This window comes from Akebia trifoliata, chromosome 14, assembly GCF_017979445.1.
Source record: "Akebia trifoliata isolate Shusen 1 chromosome 14, ASM1797944v1, whole genome shotgun sequence".
NCBI lineage: Eukaryota > Viridiplantae > Streptophyta > Magnoliopsida > Ranunculales > Lardizabalaceae > Akebia > Akebia trifoliata.
Window position 1 is genome coordinate 28,030,560 of NC_141388.1, and position 20,369 is coordinate 28,050,928.

At 34.5% G+C, this 20,369-nt stretch overlaps 2 protein-coding genes across 3 annotated transcripts in view; one reads left to right on the plus strand and one right to left on the minus strand.

Annotated features, from left to right (window-relative positions):
• The window catches only part of LOC147386659 (uncharacterized), a 39,916-nt gene extending 27,938 nt beyond the window's left edge, over positions 1–11,978 (plus strand). For both annotated transcript variants that reach the window (XM_086424683.1, XM_086424684.1), the window contains 12 exons: positions 7,193–7,379; positions 7,464–7,722; positions 8,320–8,535; positions 8,629–8,715; positions 8,794–8,928; positions 9,389–9,502; positions 9,651–9,898; positions 9,994–10,074; positions 10,192–10,423; positions 11,108–11,206; positions 11,325–11,510; positions 11,657–11,978. In XM_086424683.1, the coding sequence (XP_086280809.1) occupies positions 7,193–7,379; positions 7,464–7,722; positions 8,320–8,535; positions 8,629–8,715; positions 8,794–8,928; positions 9,389–9,502; positions 9,651–9,898; positions 9,994–10,074; positions 10,192–10,423; positions 11,108–11,206; positions 11,325–11,510; positions 11,657–11,758 (1,946 nt within the window). In that variant the 3' untranslated portion in view covers positions 11,759–11,978. The remainder of the gene's footprint in view (positions 1–7,192; positions 7,380–7,463; positions 7,723–8,319; positions 8,536–8,628; positions 8,716–8,793; positions 8,929–9,388; positions 9,503–9,650; positions 9,899–9,993; positions 10,075–10,191; positions 10,424–11,107; positions 11,207–11,324; positions 11,511–11,656) is intronic.
• A 673-nt stretch (positions 11,979–12,651) lies between these two features.
• Positions 12,652–13,596, minus strand: LOC147386660 (Integrase-type DNA-binding superfamily protein). The gene has a single exon (XM_086423751.1). It carries the CDS (start codon positions 13,546–13,548, stop codon positions 12,757–12,759), a length of 792 nt encoding a protein of 263 aa, XP_086279877.1. The 5' UTR covers positions 13,549–13,596; the 3' UTR covers positions 12,652–12,756.
• Positions 13,597–20,369: the final 6,773 nt, after the last annotated feature.

A 20,369-nucleotide genomic window follows, 5' to 3' on the forward strand; every position in this document is an offset into this window, starting at 1 on the left:
CTCAATGTATAGAACTAGATCAGGATTTATCGCTAGTCAAAAATCACCGTGTTAACAAAAGAGACCAACCCTAATGCATCATTAGTGCCTTTTGAAATCAACTCATCACATCAATCCCCAGGTGTGATTCATTGCTTGTATTGTGCCACCATACCCCTTCACCCACGTTGCGATATTTTTGGGCCCTATGGACCTAGGTCTTAGACTAGATCTTGGTTTTAGGCTTTGAAATGTAATGGACTTTCACGATTTCCTCGTATCTATCCCTTTACATATAGTATTTTGGACCTCTCATATAAATAAACAATCGAAATTAAGCCTAGATCAAAGAAAACACAAAAATACCAATAAAATAGGGATTATGCATGCATCATGTCAATTTAGGGAAATAACCATGAATATATCCTTAATTTCTTTGTAAATCAAGCCTTAGAATCGAATTTCTAGGTCATGATCATTGTCCCACTAAACCAAAGCGTGATTGAATATAAAAAAATTGGATAAAGATCATCTTTACTCGCCTCAGTGAATATACTTGTCCCTATTGCTAGATCCTTGACATGAAAGCCCCAAGCTAAGAGCTCAATACTAGAATGGTTATCACAAAAAAATGAGAAATAGAGAAAAAATTATTTTTGATATGTGGAACACGAAAAACATTGTTTAAATTGAAGTTTCATTAAGGCCTTTTAATAAGCAATTACCTATGTGGGATATGGGAAGACCTGCACCATTGCCTACCAACATACGATCATGGCCAACATATTCAAAAGTTTCAGAGTGATTTGATAGATTGGAGGTCATGTGGTTTGTGGCTCCACTATCAAGGTACCAATTGTCATCAAGCCCATGCTAAAAAGTCATTGCTGCAAGTCCTTGAGAGAGAGATTCAGAATCAACATGATTGAAATAGTTAGGACACATAATTGTTGTGTGATTAAAGTGACCACATATCTGGAACTTGGGTCTATTCTGATTGTGTCCATTGCCACCATTGAAGGTGTTTTTAAAAGCACTTTGTCCACCAATTGTGATTGCGAGTGTTGAAGGAATTGACTTTACTAAGTTAATTTCTACGATTACTAATGAAATGATTGCTACGAATACCACAATTAGGGTGATAACCACCACTACCACTCCTACGCATAGTGAAAAATGCGTGATTATCAGCAGAAGCATTGTATCATTGAAGAAACTTCTCATGACTATAAAGAAGTGAGTAGAACTTATAAAATGTTGGAGGATTTTCTTGAGTTGAAATTGATGTATTAAAATCTTTATATCCCAGTGCAAGTCCAGCAAGAGTATAAAGAACCATATCATAATTAGAAAAAGGATTTTGAATCTTGGCCAAAGCATTTATTATAGACTTCAATTTCTAGAGATATTCATCTGCAGAGAGTGTTAACTTCTGGATAAATAATTATTACACGTGTAATTGCAAACCCTGAGCTTGTGAGTGTTGGGCGTATTGAGAAGCAAGAGCTTTCCATACTTCACGTGAAGATGACAATCCAACTACTTTTCACATAGCACTCTCAATCAAGGTTACATTAATCCAACTAAGAAGAGTTATATAGATCTTTCTCCATGATTGGTATTTTGGGTTGGGTTGTCATATGTATCTTTAATTATGAGGTGAGTCCACATTATCATCACTAAAGGGATAAAGGTCACTAACATGAAGCATAAGCAACAATTGACTTTTCCATAAAAGGTAAATGGAATGGTCAAGTTTAATGGAAACCTTATGAGCAATTTTAGGCATAATGGGAAGAACATGAGCCAACCTTGGTTGTGATACCAAGATAAAATAGAAAAAGGTATTGAATTTGAAACTATCTGATTAACTGGACTCTCTTACAAATTCTCATTGGGTATGCATATATAAATACAACTATTAAAGTTCTTATTTTATGTTGTGTGAGCCTAATACTTAAGCCCACATGACCGACCACATATTTTTAATATAAAAGAGACGTCGAACCCTATTGGGGTGACTGACTTATTCTCTTCTCTATTTTCCTCCTCTCCTCAACCCTAATCTTCTAACATAGTATCAGGGCATTTTTACCATTAGATCTTCTTGATTTTCCTTCCTTTCATCCATTTTCTTAATCACTTTCTTTTTCTTCTTCGATCTCGTACTTCCAAACCCAAAGACCTTGGTTCCAAAAAAAGATTAAGTGTTGGAGGTTTGTTTGTTTGCACTTAGATGTCTATCTAGAACTTCATTTGTGTTTCTATAAAGTTTTTATGAATGATTGGGGAATTGATGGACAGTTTTGAAATCACAAAATTCAGTTTCAAAAAAAATCTACGAATAGTATTGTGTGAATAGTATTTGTGAACAGTATTTTCTACATGAATAGTGCTTCTGAATAGTATTTTGTATGAACAGTACTTCATGAATAGTGTTTTCTACGTGAACAATGCTCCGTGAACAGTGTTTTTGCAACAAAAAAATGACTTATTCGATTTCTCGATCAATAGTTTAAAATTTTGCTCAGATCTCAATTTTTTCCAAGTATTTTTTTATTTTGCAATTTTATTCCAATCATTGTTTCGTTGGCCTCTAAACCCTAGGGGCATACCATAGAATATACCAAAGGATTCTTTATATTTGTTTATTTTTATCTTTGTGCGGGTTTTTAGTTTACTTCTCCTTGGATGGCAAATTTGAGGATTTATGATGGTGTTGGTAGAGAAAGTCGTGGTGGACCTGGTAGAGAAGGTCGTGATGATCGTGGAGGTAGCTATGGTGGTAGCTTGAAGTGTACCTATGGTGACTAGGGGTGCAACTTGGTTCAGTTTGAGGTCAAATTGGAACCGAACCGACATAGATCGATTCCACTTAATTAGAACTAGAACATAACTAAATTCCATTGGTACCGAACCAACCCAAACCAAACTAAATTCGATTTAGTTCGATTCGGTTCTATGGGTTGCCAATATTTTATAAATTGTAAGTAACATTTTTAATGAAAAATAAATATATAATAAACATACATTTTCATAGAATAAATCACTAATCTATCCATAAAGTTCATTAATCTACGTCCTAACTCCTAAAATAATTTATAATAATTATGATATACATATATATTTATTTATTGTATAAGGGTCGGTTTTGTTCGGTTCTATAGAAGTTTGATCTGAGAACCAAACCAAATTGATTGGTTCTCCATTTTTGTAATCCATAACTGGACTACAACTTGTTCCAAACCACCCCAAAGCTATCAGATTGGTTTGGTTCTCGATTTGAACCAGACCAAGTTGCACCCCTAATTGTGACTACACTAGCCATACTAAGCAACTTTATTGGGATAAATGGGGTAAACCTACTTGAGCTAATTAGGCTCAAAAGGAACCTCTTCAAAGTTTCACTGATTCCACGTCTCAAACTACATCTAAAACCGCATTTTTCAATCTTATGACATAGTTGGGAGAGATTCTTCAGAAGATGACTACCTTGACTTCAAGACCTACTCCACTCATAATGACTTCATGTAATCCCACATTTATGGTTGTTAAGTCTCTCTCATCTTGGATCATCGATTCTAGAGCTAATGTCCCTATGTCTAGTATATCTCGTCTCATCTCTAATTTTTGTTCTCTTAATTCTCACATTGTACTAGCCAATGGATCTACTTGCCATTTACTTGATCTTACTCGCACTATTATGTTTCAGATGCATGTACCTAAGCCTTATTGGGGTGATGCTATCCTCACAGCTTGTCATTTTATTAATTGCATGCGACCATCAATTTTAAAGAGTCAATCACCATTTTCTCTAATTTATCCTCAAGTTCATTCTTTTGTTGTTACTCCTATAGTTTTGTGTTATATTTGTTTTGTTCACTCATTTAAGCCTAGGTTGGATAAACTTTCCCTAAGATCCATCAAATGTGTCTTGTCGAGTTATTCTTGTACACAAAAAATGTATAAGTGTTATTGTCCTGTCACTCAACATTACTATGTAAGTGTTGATGTGACATTCTTTGAGTCTACACCTTATTTTTCTTTAGTTGGTGCCTCATTTGACTTGGATCTCTTGTCTTCTCGTTAAAGAGAGTTGTCTCCTATAGTTTATTCCTCTCATGTGCTTCTAATTTTTCCTACAGGTGACCCGTCTACTATACTTCTTCAAGTATATCAACACCCTCGTTTCTAAGCACTTTCATCTTTTCTACTAGCCCAGATCCTTTATCAGCTTCACTTGAAGTTCCTCTACATCCATCACCATCTACTTCTACCTCTAGTGATCTTCTTATTACTTTATGACAATGTACTTGAATTTGCACTAAACACCCAATTCCTAATTTTATGTCTTTTCATCAAATGTCACCTTCATTTTGCCAATTACACTTTTCTTGTTTGTTATTTACGTTCCTATTTTCTATATGCAAACAATATCATCATTTGAGTGGAAATTAGACATGGATGAAGAGATTGTAGTCCTTCATCATAATTATTCTTGGGACCTATCTTCACTTCCACCAAGAAAGTAGCTTGTAGGGTATAGATAGGTGTATACAATCAAGTATCCTCTTGGTAGATCTATTGAGAGGTTGAAGGATCGCCTTCTAGCCAAAAGTTACAAACAAACTTATGGGGTTGATTATAGTGAGATTTTTTCCCTAGTGGCTCGCTTAAACTCGATTAGAGTTCTTATTTTTGTTGTAATGTGTTATGCTTGGTTCTTGTTTCAGTTGGATATTAAAAATACATTTCTGCATAGAGACTTGCAAGAGAAGGTATGTATGGAGTAGCCACCTAGACATGTTGATTGTGGTAAGACTAGACTAGTGTGTCGCCTACGGAAAGTAATTTATGGGTTGAAATAGTCGCCTAAAGCTTGGTTTAATAAATTTAACTTAGTTGTTCTGGTCTATGGATTGGCTAAGTCTACTTCTTATCATTCAGTGTTTGAAAGGCACTCTTCTAGTGGAATTATTGTATTGATAATTTATGTGGATGATATCAGCATCACTGGAAGTGATTGTAGTGGTATCTCATATTTGAAGACTCATCTAGCCAAACAACTTCATACTAAAGTCTTGGGTATTCTTCGTTACTTCTTGGGTATTAAAGTAGCTTGCTCCAAAGAAGGTATTAGTTTGTCTCAAAGGAAGTATGTTCTACATTTATTATCTGAGACTGGTACTTTGGGTTATAAACCAATTGATACTCCTATAAATCCCACTACTAAACCTGATGCTGGATATAAGAAGATTTATCCCAATGTAGGGCGTTACCATAAGTTAGTTAAAAAACTAATCTACCTAACTGTCACTCGCCTAGATATTACCTTTGTTGTGGGAGCAAATTTATACATTCCCGGTGACAAAATCATTGAGATGTTGTGTTTAGCATACTGAGGTATTTAAAGGAATTCCTAGGCAAAGGATTATTATATAGACCTTCACCTCTTATATTGATTACTGATTTCTCAGATGTTGATTAGACAGGAAGCAAGACTAATCGTAGATTTAATTTTGGGTATTGTACATGCGTAGGAAGTAATTTGGTGACTTAATGTAGTAAAAATAACAAGTTGTAGCTCATTCTAGTATTGAAGCATAATACAAGGTGATGGCATATATTGCATGTGAGGTGCTTTAGGTTCAGAGTTTTCTAAAGGAGATATATATTGAAATTCCTACTCCTATGCCTATGCACTGTGATAACCATGCTGCTAGTTTTATAACTAGTAATCCAGTATTTCATGGGAGAACCAAGCACATTGAGGTTGATTGCTACTTTATTCGTGATATAATGATGGCTAAGAAAATATCTACTCCCTTTATCAAGTTAGAAAATCAATTAGGAAATATTCTCACAAAATCATTGTCTAGGAGTTCCTTTATTACTTTTTGTACTAAGCTGGACATGTCAAATTTGCATGTTCTATCTTAAGGGGGAGTGTTAGAATTCGCATTAAATGTTGTGTGAGCCCAATACTTAAGCCCACACAACCAACCACATGCTTTTAATATAAAAGAGAGGCCAAACTCTATTGGGGGTGATCGACTCATTCTCTTCTCTATTTTCCTCCTCTCCTTAACCCTAATCTTCTAACAACAACAAAACAAACTAACATATGGGAGGAGTTTTTCTCAACTGGTGAACATGTGAGAACATGTGGGCTTGTCACTGTAACTGCAGAAGGTGTGAGGACTTTGGGGCTAAGACCTTTGGGTTGGGCTTTTGTTCCAACTGCTAACAATAAAGACATCTCCAATTTAGTTCATGATCATGTAATTCCATTTTTTAAAGTTTCACTCACATGCATCGCATGGGAGGCTATCGAGTTATATTCAATGTATTGAAAGTTTCGGTATCATTTTGGTTTATTTTTTTTAAACGAAACACTAGATCGAAACAAGATTTTAAGCCAACCTTACATGAAACATCCTTCTAACGTGAATACTGAGCGCTCAAGCCAGTTTTTCAGTAATTTTCTTCTGCTTTTATCTAAATGAATTTAGGTCTACAACATGGTTCAGATCTCAATGAACTAAGATTTCAGCACTTCTGTGCGTTTCTTAAAGCTTATTCTAACTCAACTTGGAGCATTCCAATATTCACTTGCTGCTACAACTCATAATTATAATCATATTTGAAGGAGAGGGTACGTACTTAAACACACAAATATTTATCCTGAAACTGAATTGGCGAGAAAGAAGAATGTTATTTGCTACCCAAGCCTTCTACTCTTAGATTGCTCAAGGAACCCTCAGAGTATGAACATTTGTGATACAGTGGACATGTCATGTTCTTCAACATTTAGCTTTATTTCTATTACTCTGACTTGGTATCATCAAATTTATGAAATGATCCACATTAATTAATGTAAAGCATACAACCTCTTTCATAAATTTAGTGATGTTTAAGCCATAGGTTTAAGCAATTCTTTCACGAGGCCCTGACAGAGCTCAAACTTGAATCAACTAGTCTAGAGCTTGTTCGCGGACTAAGCAAACCATGCTCCGCCTTGGTCCTTGGAGTCCACCATTCGTCCGGAGGGAAACTTGGAGACAAATGGTTCACTGGGTTCTTATTTACACCCTTCAAATGGTCATGTTACCAAAGTGTTCTCACTCACTTCTGTTAATTCACTTCATGTCTATTTGTTCATTTTGGCTTAATATATTTACTGGACTCCTAATAATATCTGCTGTTTTGATAGGGGAACGATGCTCTGAAAGATTGCAATTGGAGTGCAATCTTCGAGGATCTCCGGAGCAAACTCATGAGCTACGGGTTCGCTCAATATGCCCTGCCTATTGTGATACAACAAGTGCAATGTGCTTCTGTGGACAAGGAACAAAATACCCAAATCGTCCAGTAGCTTATGGGTGTGGCTTTCAAATAAAGTAAGGACCCCCAATTTTCCCATTTAAATTCCTGTCATGATGATAACCAACTAATTTTCTCTAAACAAAATTTATCTATTTCAGCTTACCTTCTAAACCCGGTGGTTGGAAGACGATTGATTGGGCAAAAGACGATCTGGATAATATTTTTACAATCAATACTAGTAAACCCGGTTGGTGTAATGTGGACCCGGAGGAAGCATACGCTTCCAAGGTACAATTCAAGAAAGAATGTGATTGTTCATATGATTGTTTTGCTGGAAGGTTTTGTGAGGTGCCCGTGCAATGCACTTGTCTCAACCAATGCTCTGGCCATGGTCATTGTCGTGGTGGATTTTGTCAGGTAGTGATATGAGATCAAGTGTGTCACTTGTGTTTTTTGGCTCATAAACTTCAGACTAGGTAGAAAGCTTTAGAGCAACTCCAACTGGACTTCAAATCTCGAAATTTAGAGATGAAACACTCCTAACCAAACTCCAATCGGTTTCATTTTGAAGATTTTGGCTTTTTATCACTGTTCACGGCTTCATGTATAAAGCCCGGAGAGATTTTTGAAGCCCTAGGCTCTATTACTGTTGACCTTTTTCAGAATACCCATTATACCCAATACCAGTTTTTACCTTCTTTTTTGTATGAAACATGTTTTAAATATCATTTTTGTCCCCACTTTATTATATTCCCTTTTTATTTTTGTGATTGAGTGAATAGTTTTTAAGAGACTCAACAATGATTTTGAAGCCTGGGCTGGTTGGAGTTGAAAAGTGGCTTGGAGTTGCTCTTAAAGGTTCACTGTTGATCTAAAATAAAAATATATATAATCCTTGTTTGCCACACTTTTGATTACAATTCTTGTTTACTATGAAAGTTTGAGATGCTTGAATTTAACCATTTAATTTAATTTTTTATTTTTCTAATCACACCCAGCATTCATGTTTTTCAGTGTAACAATGGCTGGTATGGAATAGATTGCAGTGTCCCATCTGTTTTATCTTCCATAAGGGAGTGGCCTCAATGGCTTCGACCAGCAACAGTTAATGTACCCGATAACGTGCATCTCAACGAAGACAACGTTGAGATTAAGGCTGTTGTGAAAAAGAAAAGACCCCTTATATATGTTTATGATTTGCCCCCAGAGTTCCATAGTCACCTACTTGAGGTCAGTATGAGAGAATTGTAAAATTTTCCCATTCCATTCATGGAATATTCTGCTCATCTATAATATTATTAGTTTCTCGATCGGGTCTTGCAGGGGCGGCTCTTCAAGTTTGATTGTGTAAATAGAATCTATATGTACCAGAATGAAACATTTTGGACTAATCAGTTGTATGGTTCACAGGTATTAGTCTTACTTCACCTCAGACTGATGTAATTGAAAGTGACTTAAAAATATTTTTCTCTCCTCTATTAATTGCAGATGGCACTCTATGAAAGCATCCTGGCTAGCCCGTATCGAACATTAAATGGTAAAGAAGCGGACTATTTCTTTGTTCCTGTTTTTGATGCATGCATCATAGCTCGTGCAGGTGATGCTCCACACTTGAGCCTCAAGGTATAAATTTTGTTTTTAGCTGTTTATATATATATATGGGAATGTTAATGTCCAAGACCTCAAGGGGATACTAGCATATTTTCCACCAAATTCACTTTTCAGTAATCTCTTATCAATTTTGTTTTTTTAATGAAAAAGACAAGGGTATGTTAATCTGTTAGATAATAAATATTTATTTATATAATAAATAATAAGGGCATTTTAATCTTTGAATTTAAATGTCTTACTTGTAATAAATATTGCTTTGGCAATCAATGCGAACAAACATTTATCATGTAAAAGACCAACACAACCTTGTTTTTCACTAAAAGACAAAATGAGTAGAGTTATTTATTGAAAAATAAATGGGTGGAGAATTCTAATGTCACCGTATATATTTGTCGTTCAAGTGCTATAATACTGTGCAATGCCAGTTTATATATCTACCCGGCCATAATGTTTATACTATTTTTAACTTCAGGATCACATGGGTTTGAGGAGTTCGCTAACTCTGGAATATTATAAGAAGACATATGATCATATCATCGAACAGTATCCATATTGGAACCATTCATCAGGAAGAGATCATATTTGGGTATGATGTAGAATTGTAGATAGAGGTGCTTCATTATTGTGGTGATAGTAGAAAAGATTGATATGAGTTGTTATTATTATTATTTTCTTGTGTTACAACTTTACATATATGTGTATTCTAATGGTGTTGTGTCTATATCTGAAGGCAGTTTTTTTCATGGGATGAAGGTGCTTGCTATGCTCCCAAAGAGATTTGGAACAGTATGATGTTAGTTCATTGGGGAAACACAAACTCAAAGCATGACCACTCGACAACAGCATATTGGCAAGACAACTGGGACAACATTCCTTCTGATAAAAGAGGCAACCACCTATGCTTTGATCCTGAGAAGGATCTCGTGCTTCCTGCATGGAAACGGCCCAGCCCAGATTCCTTAAGATCAAAATTGTGGTCAAGGTAGCTTGTTTTAATTTCATCTAAAAATAATAATATTTTCTCTTTAATTTGCTCAATTTTAGCAAATATGAATTAATTGAATCTTGTATGCATAGGCCTTATAAGGAGCGCAAGAAACTTTTCTACTTCAATGGAAATCTAGGATCAGCTTATAAGAATGGCAGGCCTGAAGATAGGTATGTCAATCAAATGAAATACGTTATGGAAAAATTGAATTTTTTTTTTTTTTTTTTTTTTTTTTTTTTGAGGATCTGATTTGATGGTGTGGTGTGGTGATAAATATTATTATTCAGATATAGCATGGGTATTAGGCAGAAATTGGCCAAAGAGTTTGGGTCAAGCCCTAACAAGGAAGGGAAGCTTGGGAGACAACATGCGGAAGATGTGATTGTAACACCGATACGTACTGATAATTATTACGAGGAGATAGCCAGCTCTGTTTTCTGTGGTGTATTGCCCGGAGATGGTTGGAGTGGTCGCATGGAAGATAGTGTTCTTCATGGGTGCATTCCCGTGGTTATTCAGGTACTAGTTTTCCAACATGCATCAAGAACAATGTGAGACCTTTTTTTTATCGGACCACACGACTTTTAATGAAATCAATTTGAATATCTCTTGAGAGAACTCACCAAACAAGATGGTGTTGGTCCCTGCAAAAATGAATCTCCGATGCTGAAGTCAGAAAGTAGTTTTTGATGAAAGACCTTAGTAATGGGAATTAAATTCAACATACCTCTCTGAATTCAGAGATGGGTGATATATATTTTGTGTGGATGGTGATCATGGGCTCTCCTCACGATCACCCTTTGTGGCTTGTAACTTCCCAATATATTTAACTGATGGTAGTTAATTTTGTGTCCTGTTGCATGATCTTGAGTTGTACAACTCAATCAGTTTTCATACATCGTACAAGCTTGACTAGTGCGAGCGATTCAGTTGATTTGAGTTTTGGTCCACGTGGGTTAATCATATAGGTTGATATTTCTATGAATACACATACTTCGCCCCTACTTTCCAAGGGTTGGCTTTCAATCATTGGGAAAGTACTTTGGGAATCTTCTATTGAACTATTGCAATAAACTCTTCAATCATACAATTGATTGGTCTTTCGCCTAACATATCTCCATCAACTATCTTTCATTTTCTCTTGCAATGCAGAATTTTATGAACTTTAATTCGTGTCAATTTAAATAATTTTCTCAATTTTAGGATGGAATCTTCCTTCCATACGAGAATGTGTTGAACTATGACAGCTTTGTGGTTCGAATTCGTGAGGATGAGATTCCAAATTTGATACAGACGCTTCGGGTAACTTTCTTTCTTTAGATACTAATGTCAACTAGAGTAAGCAACACAAAACCTAGAAGTTTTCATTTTTTTTTTTTTTTTTTGTTTAAATCTTCTCTCTTTCTTTCCATCTTTGTAGGAAATCAATGAGACAGAAATAGAGTTCATGTTGGCAAATGTACGAATGATCTGGCAGAGATTCTTATATCGTGATTCTGTTTTGCTCGAGGCCGAGAGGCAGAAAAGTGTCTATGGTCATGTGGATGATTGGGCTTTGGAGTTCTTAAGATTAACTGAAGATGATATCTTTTCCACATTCATACAGGTATCTGCCTTACTGAAATAACTCTTTTTGAAAAGAAGTCTCAATTATTCTTAAAATGTCTAGTTGAGTTTATTACCATATCATACTTGAAGAAAAATATTTCTCCAAATTACTGATTCAGTTAAAACTCTCTTTGTTGTAAAAAGGTACTAAACTACAAGTTACACAACGACCCATGGAGACGAAAACTTGGCTATCTACAAAAGGACTTTGGATTGCCAAAAGAATGCTTGAGAAGCATCAATTAAAGAACTGAAGATAAGCAGGAAACTATTTTGAAGGGAGAAGATATATAAACAAAAAAACAAAATATTTCTAATTTACAAATCAAGAATTAAACTTGAGTAGATGATTAAGTTTTCAAACTCGACTAAGGATTAATGTTAGGTTGTGGCAAAATTTTCACACCAGCTGGTGTAATCTTCTTCCTTAATTCGGACTTTGAATTCACAGTGTACTGTTAAAGTAATAATAGTGTTGAACTAATACCTTTCATTAGTTTGACTTTGATTGTTGCTCTGATCTTACTAGTTTCATAATCAATCCTCTTGAATTAATCGAAAATATGGCATTGGATAGAATTGAATAGAGGAATTAAAATGACTCGTTTCACCGAACTTGGATTTTTGGGATACATCTTTGATGATGATTCAAATGAATTTTTTTTTTTTAATTCTTTCCTTTTTTATAGTCTTTTTTGAATTGTCGATATCTCCGAAAGTTTTGAGTGCTTAGGGGAATCTCAAGAGTGGCTCGGGTAAGCTAGAGTCACTAACGTTGGATAAATGTAATTACAAAACTTCTGATGTCGTTCCTTAACCTTACCTTACTTAGTTCAGGAGTGATCGAGATACACTTCACGCCTGAAAGCATTCGTCTTGTCATCTATGGATCCCTGTGCTTTGTAGGGGTCTTTTAGGTTAAATCATTTTGAATTGAAATTCTTGTTTATGAATGGCACTAGCAAAAAACAGAGTTATTCTTTTGAAGTCTTACCAACTCTTTTAAGTGACTAACACTTGAAAGAGAAATCTAATATAGAAAAGAAACTGAAACTCCTCTATCCACTACTAAGTAACTCTCTTATTACCTAAAAACAGGAAAAAAAAAAAAAAAAAAGAGCTTGCATGGATCTCAACCACTGACAATGATAACTAGGTGTCCTACAAACATAAATCCATATAACTATGTAGAGTTTCTATTTCCTATTGAGGTGAAGCTAATTCTAAATCAAACAAAATTAATATCAGAAATCCCAAATAGAAGCAGGGAAGCTCAAATCTTCATGAATTTCGGGTTCATACATCTCCGCGGCCATGTCCCAACTGAAAGCTTGCTCACTAAAACCCATTAAACCGTCTTCCTCTATCAATAATTCGGGAATGGGAAAACTTCCGGTCGTGTCGCTGCAATTTGATACACTCTCTTCTTTTATAATTCCTAACTGTTGAAGAAATTCTGTTAAATCAATCTGAGGCTTCTCTTCACAATTTCCTAACAACTTTTGTGATGAAAATTTTACTTCATCAATTACAGATTCTTCTATGTTAGTTTGATGGATGGGAATTTGAAATTTAGATTTAGAATCAAGAGAAGAAGATGAAGATGGCGAAGAAGATCGGTTGAGGTTGAGAGTATTTTTTTTCTTAAGTTCTTGGAGCTTTTGATGAATGACATTAACATTGGGTTGGGCATTTAAATTGAGTGATCTATAAGAAGGAAACATTGAAATTAAGTTCTTTTGTGGTTTATTAAGAGGATTGAAGTTGGGTCGAAGATGTGGTAGATTAAGATAAGCTTCAGGCCCATACAACCTCATCGCAGCTTCATCATAAGCCATGGCAGCTTCTTCGGCTGTGGAAAAGGAACCCAACCATAGCCTCGTACGCTTCTTTGGCTCTCGAATCTCAGCAACCCATTTTCCCCAAGTTCGTTGTCTAACTCCACGATACTCACACGACGCATTCTGTGGGCCGCCCTTGCCTCTTGTCGGGCCTTTCTTCCATGGTTTCGATGCAGGTTTTCTACAATTTTCCATGTTGGGGGTATATGGGGTGAGAAAGTTGGAAGGCTTAGTGAGGATGGTTGAAAGAATTGGATCAAAGGAGCGGGATTTGTAGTGAGTGAGAGTGTAGTGTGGTTTAAATGTTGTCACGTTTGGAGGAAAAGTTTTGAAGCTCATGTGACCGTTAGTAGGTAGGCGTACGTTGAGATAATTTCAAAAGAAATCCAGATCATGCACTTTAGGGAGCTGGTTAGCTATCCAACTCCGGACATATAGATCTCCCTAAAACATGGAGTTTTTGAGTGGTGCCATTAGCACCCCAACTTTTAGTTATTACACTCCAATTAAAAATAAAGAAAATAAGTCAATGATTGAGAATAAGTAAAAGTTGGGGTGCCAATAGAAACTCTCTTATTTTCTTGTTTTTTCCCTTTTGCTAAAATTCTATTTTTTGAGTTTAGGATTTTATATAATAGTACTAATCATAATTGTAAACAGTAGTTGCTGATGAAATTGTTTTATAAAGCTTTGTAATGTTGAGATTATAATTTGAGCCAAACCTTTATAATGTTCGAAGAGTGTTCTTTAATCTCTAATTGAAGTATGATAAATAATTTAAGAAATTAAAGTGTAATAAGTAAAAGTTAGGGGGACCAATAGTAGCTCTCATTTTTTTTTCCCGCCCTTTGCTTGAACTACACACCAGAGATATTCTCATTGGTGATTTCTAGCCGTCAAATTGTAATGGCCTTGTTTGGTAATGCTAAGGGTTTTTTGCTTCTTGAAATCGTAGAAGTGTTTGAAGTAGAAGCAATACAATCAAGTTTGAGCAAAGAGTCACGATCTAGAGAGGTGCTAGTTTATATAACAACATACGGTGTCTATGTGGCACATTTGGTTGGAGAATAAATACATCAGGCTATCTGCAATGTAGAAAATGGCTTGATTACGAGTCTGATGTGTATTAAACTCCTATTAAAACTTGCCACGTAGATATCGTTCCTATTCTATTGGAATGGGACACTGCTCTAGATCCTTATTCTTGAGAAAATTATCATTTGATCTAGGTGCATTATATAAGATTATCTTCTGAGGATCTGCTCTTCAAGACTTCAATGATTCAGGATGGTTGAAGGAGGTAAGGAAAAAGGTAGAGGCCCCAGAGCAGTGCCTACCAAAAATTCTTCGAAAATTTAATTAGTAAAGTGAGGGTGATTTAGAGAAAAATGGAAAAAAAAATTAGATGAAGAAGAACATTAACAATGATCATGAACAACGATATTCATGGGAGTGGGGGTGCAAGAACATAGTTTTTTCAACCTTTTCCCAGTCTTTGAAAGGATGTTTTATAATTTGGATTTAGGGACATGTGTCACCACATGATTTGTCCAAGTGTAATGCCAGATGGAGTAAGACATGGATGGGGGTTGATGACCCTTCCGTTAGGCTTTGTGACCATCTCTTATTAACACTATACTTGAATTTGATTAACACTCTTTCAGGTCAATTAATGTTGAGTTGGTATAATTCATTGTTTAGAGGTGGATGAGCCAAGATATGTTAGTCCTACCTTAGATTTGATAAGTACTCATTGATATTGTATTAAATGGTGAGATTTGGCATATGGAGAGTTTAGATCACATTATCAATAAGTACTTATCAAATCTAAGGTAGGACTGATTAGACCCGAGTTGTTGCTTTACCGACCTATTAGGCTTTTTGAAATGATTTGTGTACAGATTTGAAATCTAACTTGTTCATTTATTTATTATCTTGGTTTTTGGTTTTAGTACCTATGTTAGTACTCTTTAGATGATATTAAGATAATTGATCAAAAGTAATATCATCATACCTATTGTCCCCATTAGGCTTAAAAATTCTTTGAGTTACACATCTTTGAATGCCTTTTTCGAGAAGTGTTTATGTTGCATCCCAATTTATTCTAGATCGATATTTTTATCTAATATTGGATTTTAAAGATATGACCGGTATCTAAACTTAGGATCCACTAAAGAACACTTGTCCTTATCTTAATAATGTAACAAAAATAGTTCCACAATCATCAACAATAGAATGATGTAAATTTTGATAACTCTAAGTGTTGATTTTCTTTCCATCTCCCTCCAAGAATATAGATGTTGTATATTTTTTAGAGGACCAGACTATCCTTCCAAACACTAAAATGTTTTTGTTTTTTTGTAGACAAAAAGTCATAAAAATGTAGCCCCAATATATTAGATGCATGATTGTGTTGTGTGTAGGATGATAATGTAAATCCAAGGCATTTTGGTGGTTTCATATTGAGTGGGTCCTTTGCTTGGTTTGGAGTAGAGTCGCCACCTTGTTTTAGGGTCTAAAAATCAAATATGACTCCAAATATGGATTCTGGTCAGTTTGAGTGTCATATATATTATGCGATCTGGAAGCTATTAATTACAAGTTGTACTTCATAATAAATATCAATCTTTGCTGCAATCCATGTATTATTTCTACAAGTTAAACTTGTTTGACTTTTGGTGGGGTTGTCCAATGTAGGATTAAGAATCCAATTTTTAATGGCTAACTAATGTCATTCATATAATATATTTATATAAAATACATAATACAAGTCACGGCTTCGTTAGTGTGCCACTGGCTAAACGTGGAAAGGATTGCAGAGATCAAAGGGTCGTAGTAGAGCCGTTATGTGACAAGATGGAATGACAAGAAAGAGTGTGATTAATCTCACATCGGATAGAAGAGCATTCAAACCCTAGTTTATAAGGACAAATCAAACCCTACATAATACAACGCATTTTAAAGTTATGCAGGCTTATGTCCAAAGAAGATAATATTATATTATTATGGGATTGGGACATTACAAATGGTATTATAATTGAGGACGGCTCTTCCTGTCTGATGGGAGTATTGTCACGGCTTCATAAGTGCACCCCTAGCTGGACATGAAAAGGACTACGAAAGTCAAGAGGTCAAAGTAGAATCGTCACGTGGTAAGGTGGAATGATAAGGAAGAGTGCGATTAGTCCCACATTGGACATGAAAATATTCAGATCCTAATATATAAGGATAAATCAAATCCTACATAGTACAACGCATTTTAAAGTTGTTCAGATTTTGACTCAAAGTAGATAATATTATAGTATTATAGGTCTGGGCATTACAATACACATCAAAGTAATAGACATTTTGTGCTTGGGGGCTTCATCAAATGGAAGTCACAGTGATAAATATTTTGTATGAAGTGCAAAATGGTCATAACATTATGAAAAGTGAAAATGTCTATTAATTATGATTTCTCCTGAATGTTGAAATCTTTCTTTTGCATCATATCATTTGTTACATTAATTATGATCAAATCAAGTGTCATGAGATATAAGAAATGAGCTCCCAATCACTTTTTAACTTTCTGCATTCGTAGGAAATGCTTCATGTTTCTCTACCTTATGTTGCCTACTTCTAATGGCAGAAGTAGAAGCCCTACAAACAAGAACTGAGAAGTTTGTTTAGGCTTGTTTGGTGTTGGGCGGTCTGGCTGAGTATTCTTCTATTTGTGAAAGTTAGGATTATCCTTTAATTGGTATTTAATTATCAGATTTTGTCAAAATATCCTTTAATTGTAAGATTTTGGTAAGACTCTAAATGGAAGTATTGGATACTCGCTTTACTCTTCCTCGGATTCTCTCTCTCTCACTCTACGTATTCAGTTTCACATGTGAGACAGAGAGCATGGGATAAAGGTGACGGGAGATGTCTCAAGAATCAGTGGGCCTGTCAGTAAGACAGGAAAACATGTGATGAATAAGTGGAGCTCGTGAAATTCGGAAATTTTGTGAGGTGATCTTCTTAAAAGCTTTCTTCTTATGTACAATTATTCAACTCTCACCATTTTCTTTGAATATTGGACTTTTGTTACACTCACTCTCTCTCTCACACACACATTATCCAAACAATCACATCAAGCTGTATAATCTTAAAAAAAATAAAAAAATAAAAAAATAAAAGTCTAGAATAAACCTTTTAAGGAATTTTATTACTCATTGAATGAATTAATTTGACAAGACATATTCCAAAATATTTACCAAGTCTTTTTTTTTCTTTTTTATTTTTTTTAAATTGTTGTGATAATTAATATTTGAAAAAAAAAAAAAGTTGGTAAATAGAGTTAAAATAAAATTTGTATTTAACTTAATTAATATCAAAAATAAAATTGGTGAGTGAAAAACATCCATACTTCGCATACACCTCCACGTCAGGAAAGTAGGAAATGAAGTCACTTCTGCATTATTCTTTTATAGACAGGACATCTGAACTTACGTCCAATTAGGGGAATTGGAAGAGTCAAGCCAAAGCAAGGCATATGGGCTTCAATATTATTCTTACTAATAACATATAAGAAAATAAAAAAAAACTAACTTATTCTTTAAAAATGCTAGTTTTCTGATTTTATAAATAGTTTGGACGGTGTAGTACCTTGGTACATAAGATAATTTCATCACATATTTTGCTAGTTTCCCTAATTTTTTTAAATTTATATTTCTCTTTAAAAGGATTAGGTGTATCAAAGTAGACTGAATTTTTGTGAGGATTAATATGTCCATTTAAGAGGATCCTACTGGCATGTGATTTTTACTCTTTCACATTTTATTTTATAATATCTTTAGTAAAGTACAACGCCACACAGGATGCTGGAATCTTGGTAACCCTTTTTTTTCTTTTTTCGAAGATATTCTTTATTATTTGAACTTGTTTTGACAAAACACATGGGTATTCTGGTAATTGTATGATAAATATATTTTTACATTTCTTATAATAAATTCTTGTACCATAAATATATATATAGTTAATTAAATGCCTTTAAAGTTTTTCATATTTACAACAACGACATTGCATCGACTCTATTTTATAAAATAAAAGACTAAGTGGGTGTTTGATTCAACTTTAAAATGCGGATGTTAGTGCGTTTGCGCTGAAATTCTGCGTTTTGGTCCGTAATTATCGTTTGATAAAAAAAAAGTCGCTTCAAAAAACTGCGTTTTTAAACGCAAATACAAGAAGCAGTTCAAACCCACTTTTTCGCGTTTACGGGAGAAGCTAAACACTGAAAAATGATTCGTTTGAAATGACCGTTTTGCCCTTGCCCCTCGTCTTTATTCTCTCCATCAACAGAACCTCACAGATCTCTCTCTACTTCTCTTCTCTGTTTGTTCTCTCTCTCTCGCATAGATTCCTCTCTCGCACTGATCCTTCTCTCTTGCACATCTCTTTCGACAAAGCCTCGCACAGATCTACGTATAGTAGGAGTTCAACCTCTGCACCGCTCTCATCAACTCTTATAAGTTTCTCTCTCTCTCTCTCTCTCTCTCTCGCTTTCTCTTCATCGAATATTGTTTTCATTTCAATTTTTTGGTATATCGAATACTGTTTTCGTTTGGGGTTTTTGGTTTAGGGAAAGGCTTGAACTTGCTTTCCAAGCTCTAAAACAGTTATTATAGATTAGAGAATGGGATTTACCTTGTATGGCTCTTAAGAGTCTTGATTTCCTCCAAATACGTAAGTCCTATTAGAATTTTCATAATTTGTTTTTGTTTTAATGTTTCGTTTTCATCACAGAAATCTACAACACCACATCAGAATTAGAGAACAAACAACAATACATGTTAATAATGTATGTGTTGTTGTTGTTCTTCATCAATGTCAAAACCCACATCTCAAATCCTTCTCAAACATCTCTAAATCTAAAAACCCATCATCAATCACTGTAGATTACCTCATAAACTCATGTGGGTTTCCTTCAGAAATAACTCTCTCTGCATCTAATTATATCAATTTGTCATCCATAGAGAAATCAAAGTCAGTCCTCATTTTCTTCCAACTGAAATATAGTGCAAGTTATGTATTTGAGTTGTTTGGTTGCAACCCAAATACAATGCAAATATCTATATTTACCACTGTATTTCGTTTATGTTCTATTACCACTATTCATGAATCTCTTGGTCTACCCCTTGTTGATCAAATAGTGTTGATCATTTAAATATCTACTTGATGTTTATTTTTGTAATATATTTATAAGGGTATTCTGATGATTTTTTATGCATTTTAGGTGCATTATGTTGGATTGTGTATTATACAGGTATTTTGTTTATCAAGAAAATTTCATATGTCCATTTTTAAGAAGAGAGGCTGTCGAAATTTCTATAGAATTATAAACTTTTTAAAATTAAAATAATTTTTTATAAATTTTTAATATAAATTTATTATATTTATAATGGTATTCTGATAAATTTTTATGCAATCTGGGTACACTATCAACCTTAAAGGTATTCTAGTCAGTTTACCCTAATACAACAGATTTCAGAAGTTGTATCAAACAATAATTATCAGATTCTGGTAAACAGTACAACACTTTTACAAAGCTTTATCAAACAAGCTTTTTAGTATTTCATCTTCTGACAGTAGATTCTGACAACAACTTCTTACAGTAAAATCTGATAGTAGATTCAGGTAGCTATGTCAAAGGAGACCTAAACAATAAAGGATATGTTGAAGTGCCAACTTAATTAAGTTGGTAAAGGTGTGTTGAGAGTTGATCCCACCACATAGGTTCAAATCTCTTTGGACCCACCTTCACATTGAATACTAACCATCTTTCTTGCCTAGCCAAAAATAAATAAATAAATTATTTGAAGAAAAATAAGTTGTAGATGATGCTAAAGTCTCCATGGGATTTTGGACGTTAGTGTATATATATGTATCATCTAATGCTCCATTTTCTCAAAATTATTCTTGATTTGCATTTAATATTTGATCATTTAAGTAAAACTAAATTAATCTTTAGATATTAAATATTTTTTTGC

Excerpts from the sequence above, each read along its gene's own strand:
- LOC147386660 (XM_086423751.1), bottom strand. The coding sequence starts at position 13,548 with ATGGAAAATTGTAGAAAACCTGCATCGAAACCATGGAAGAAAGGCCCG.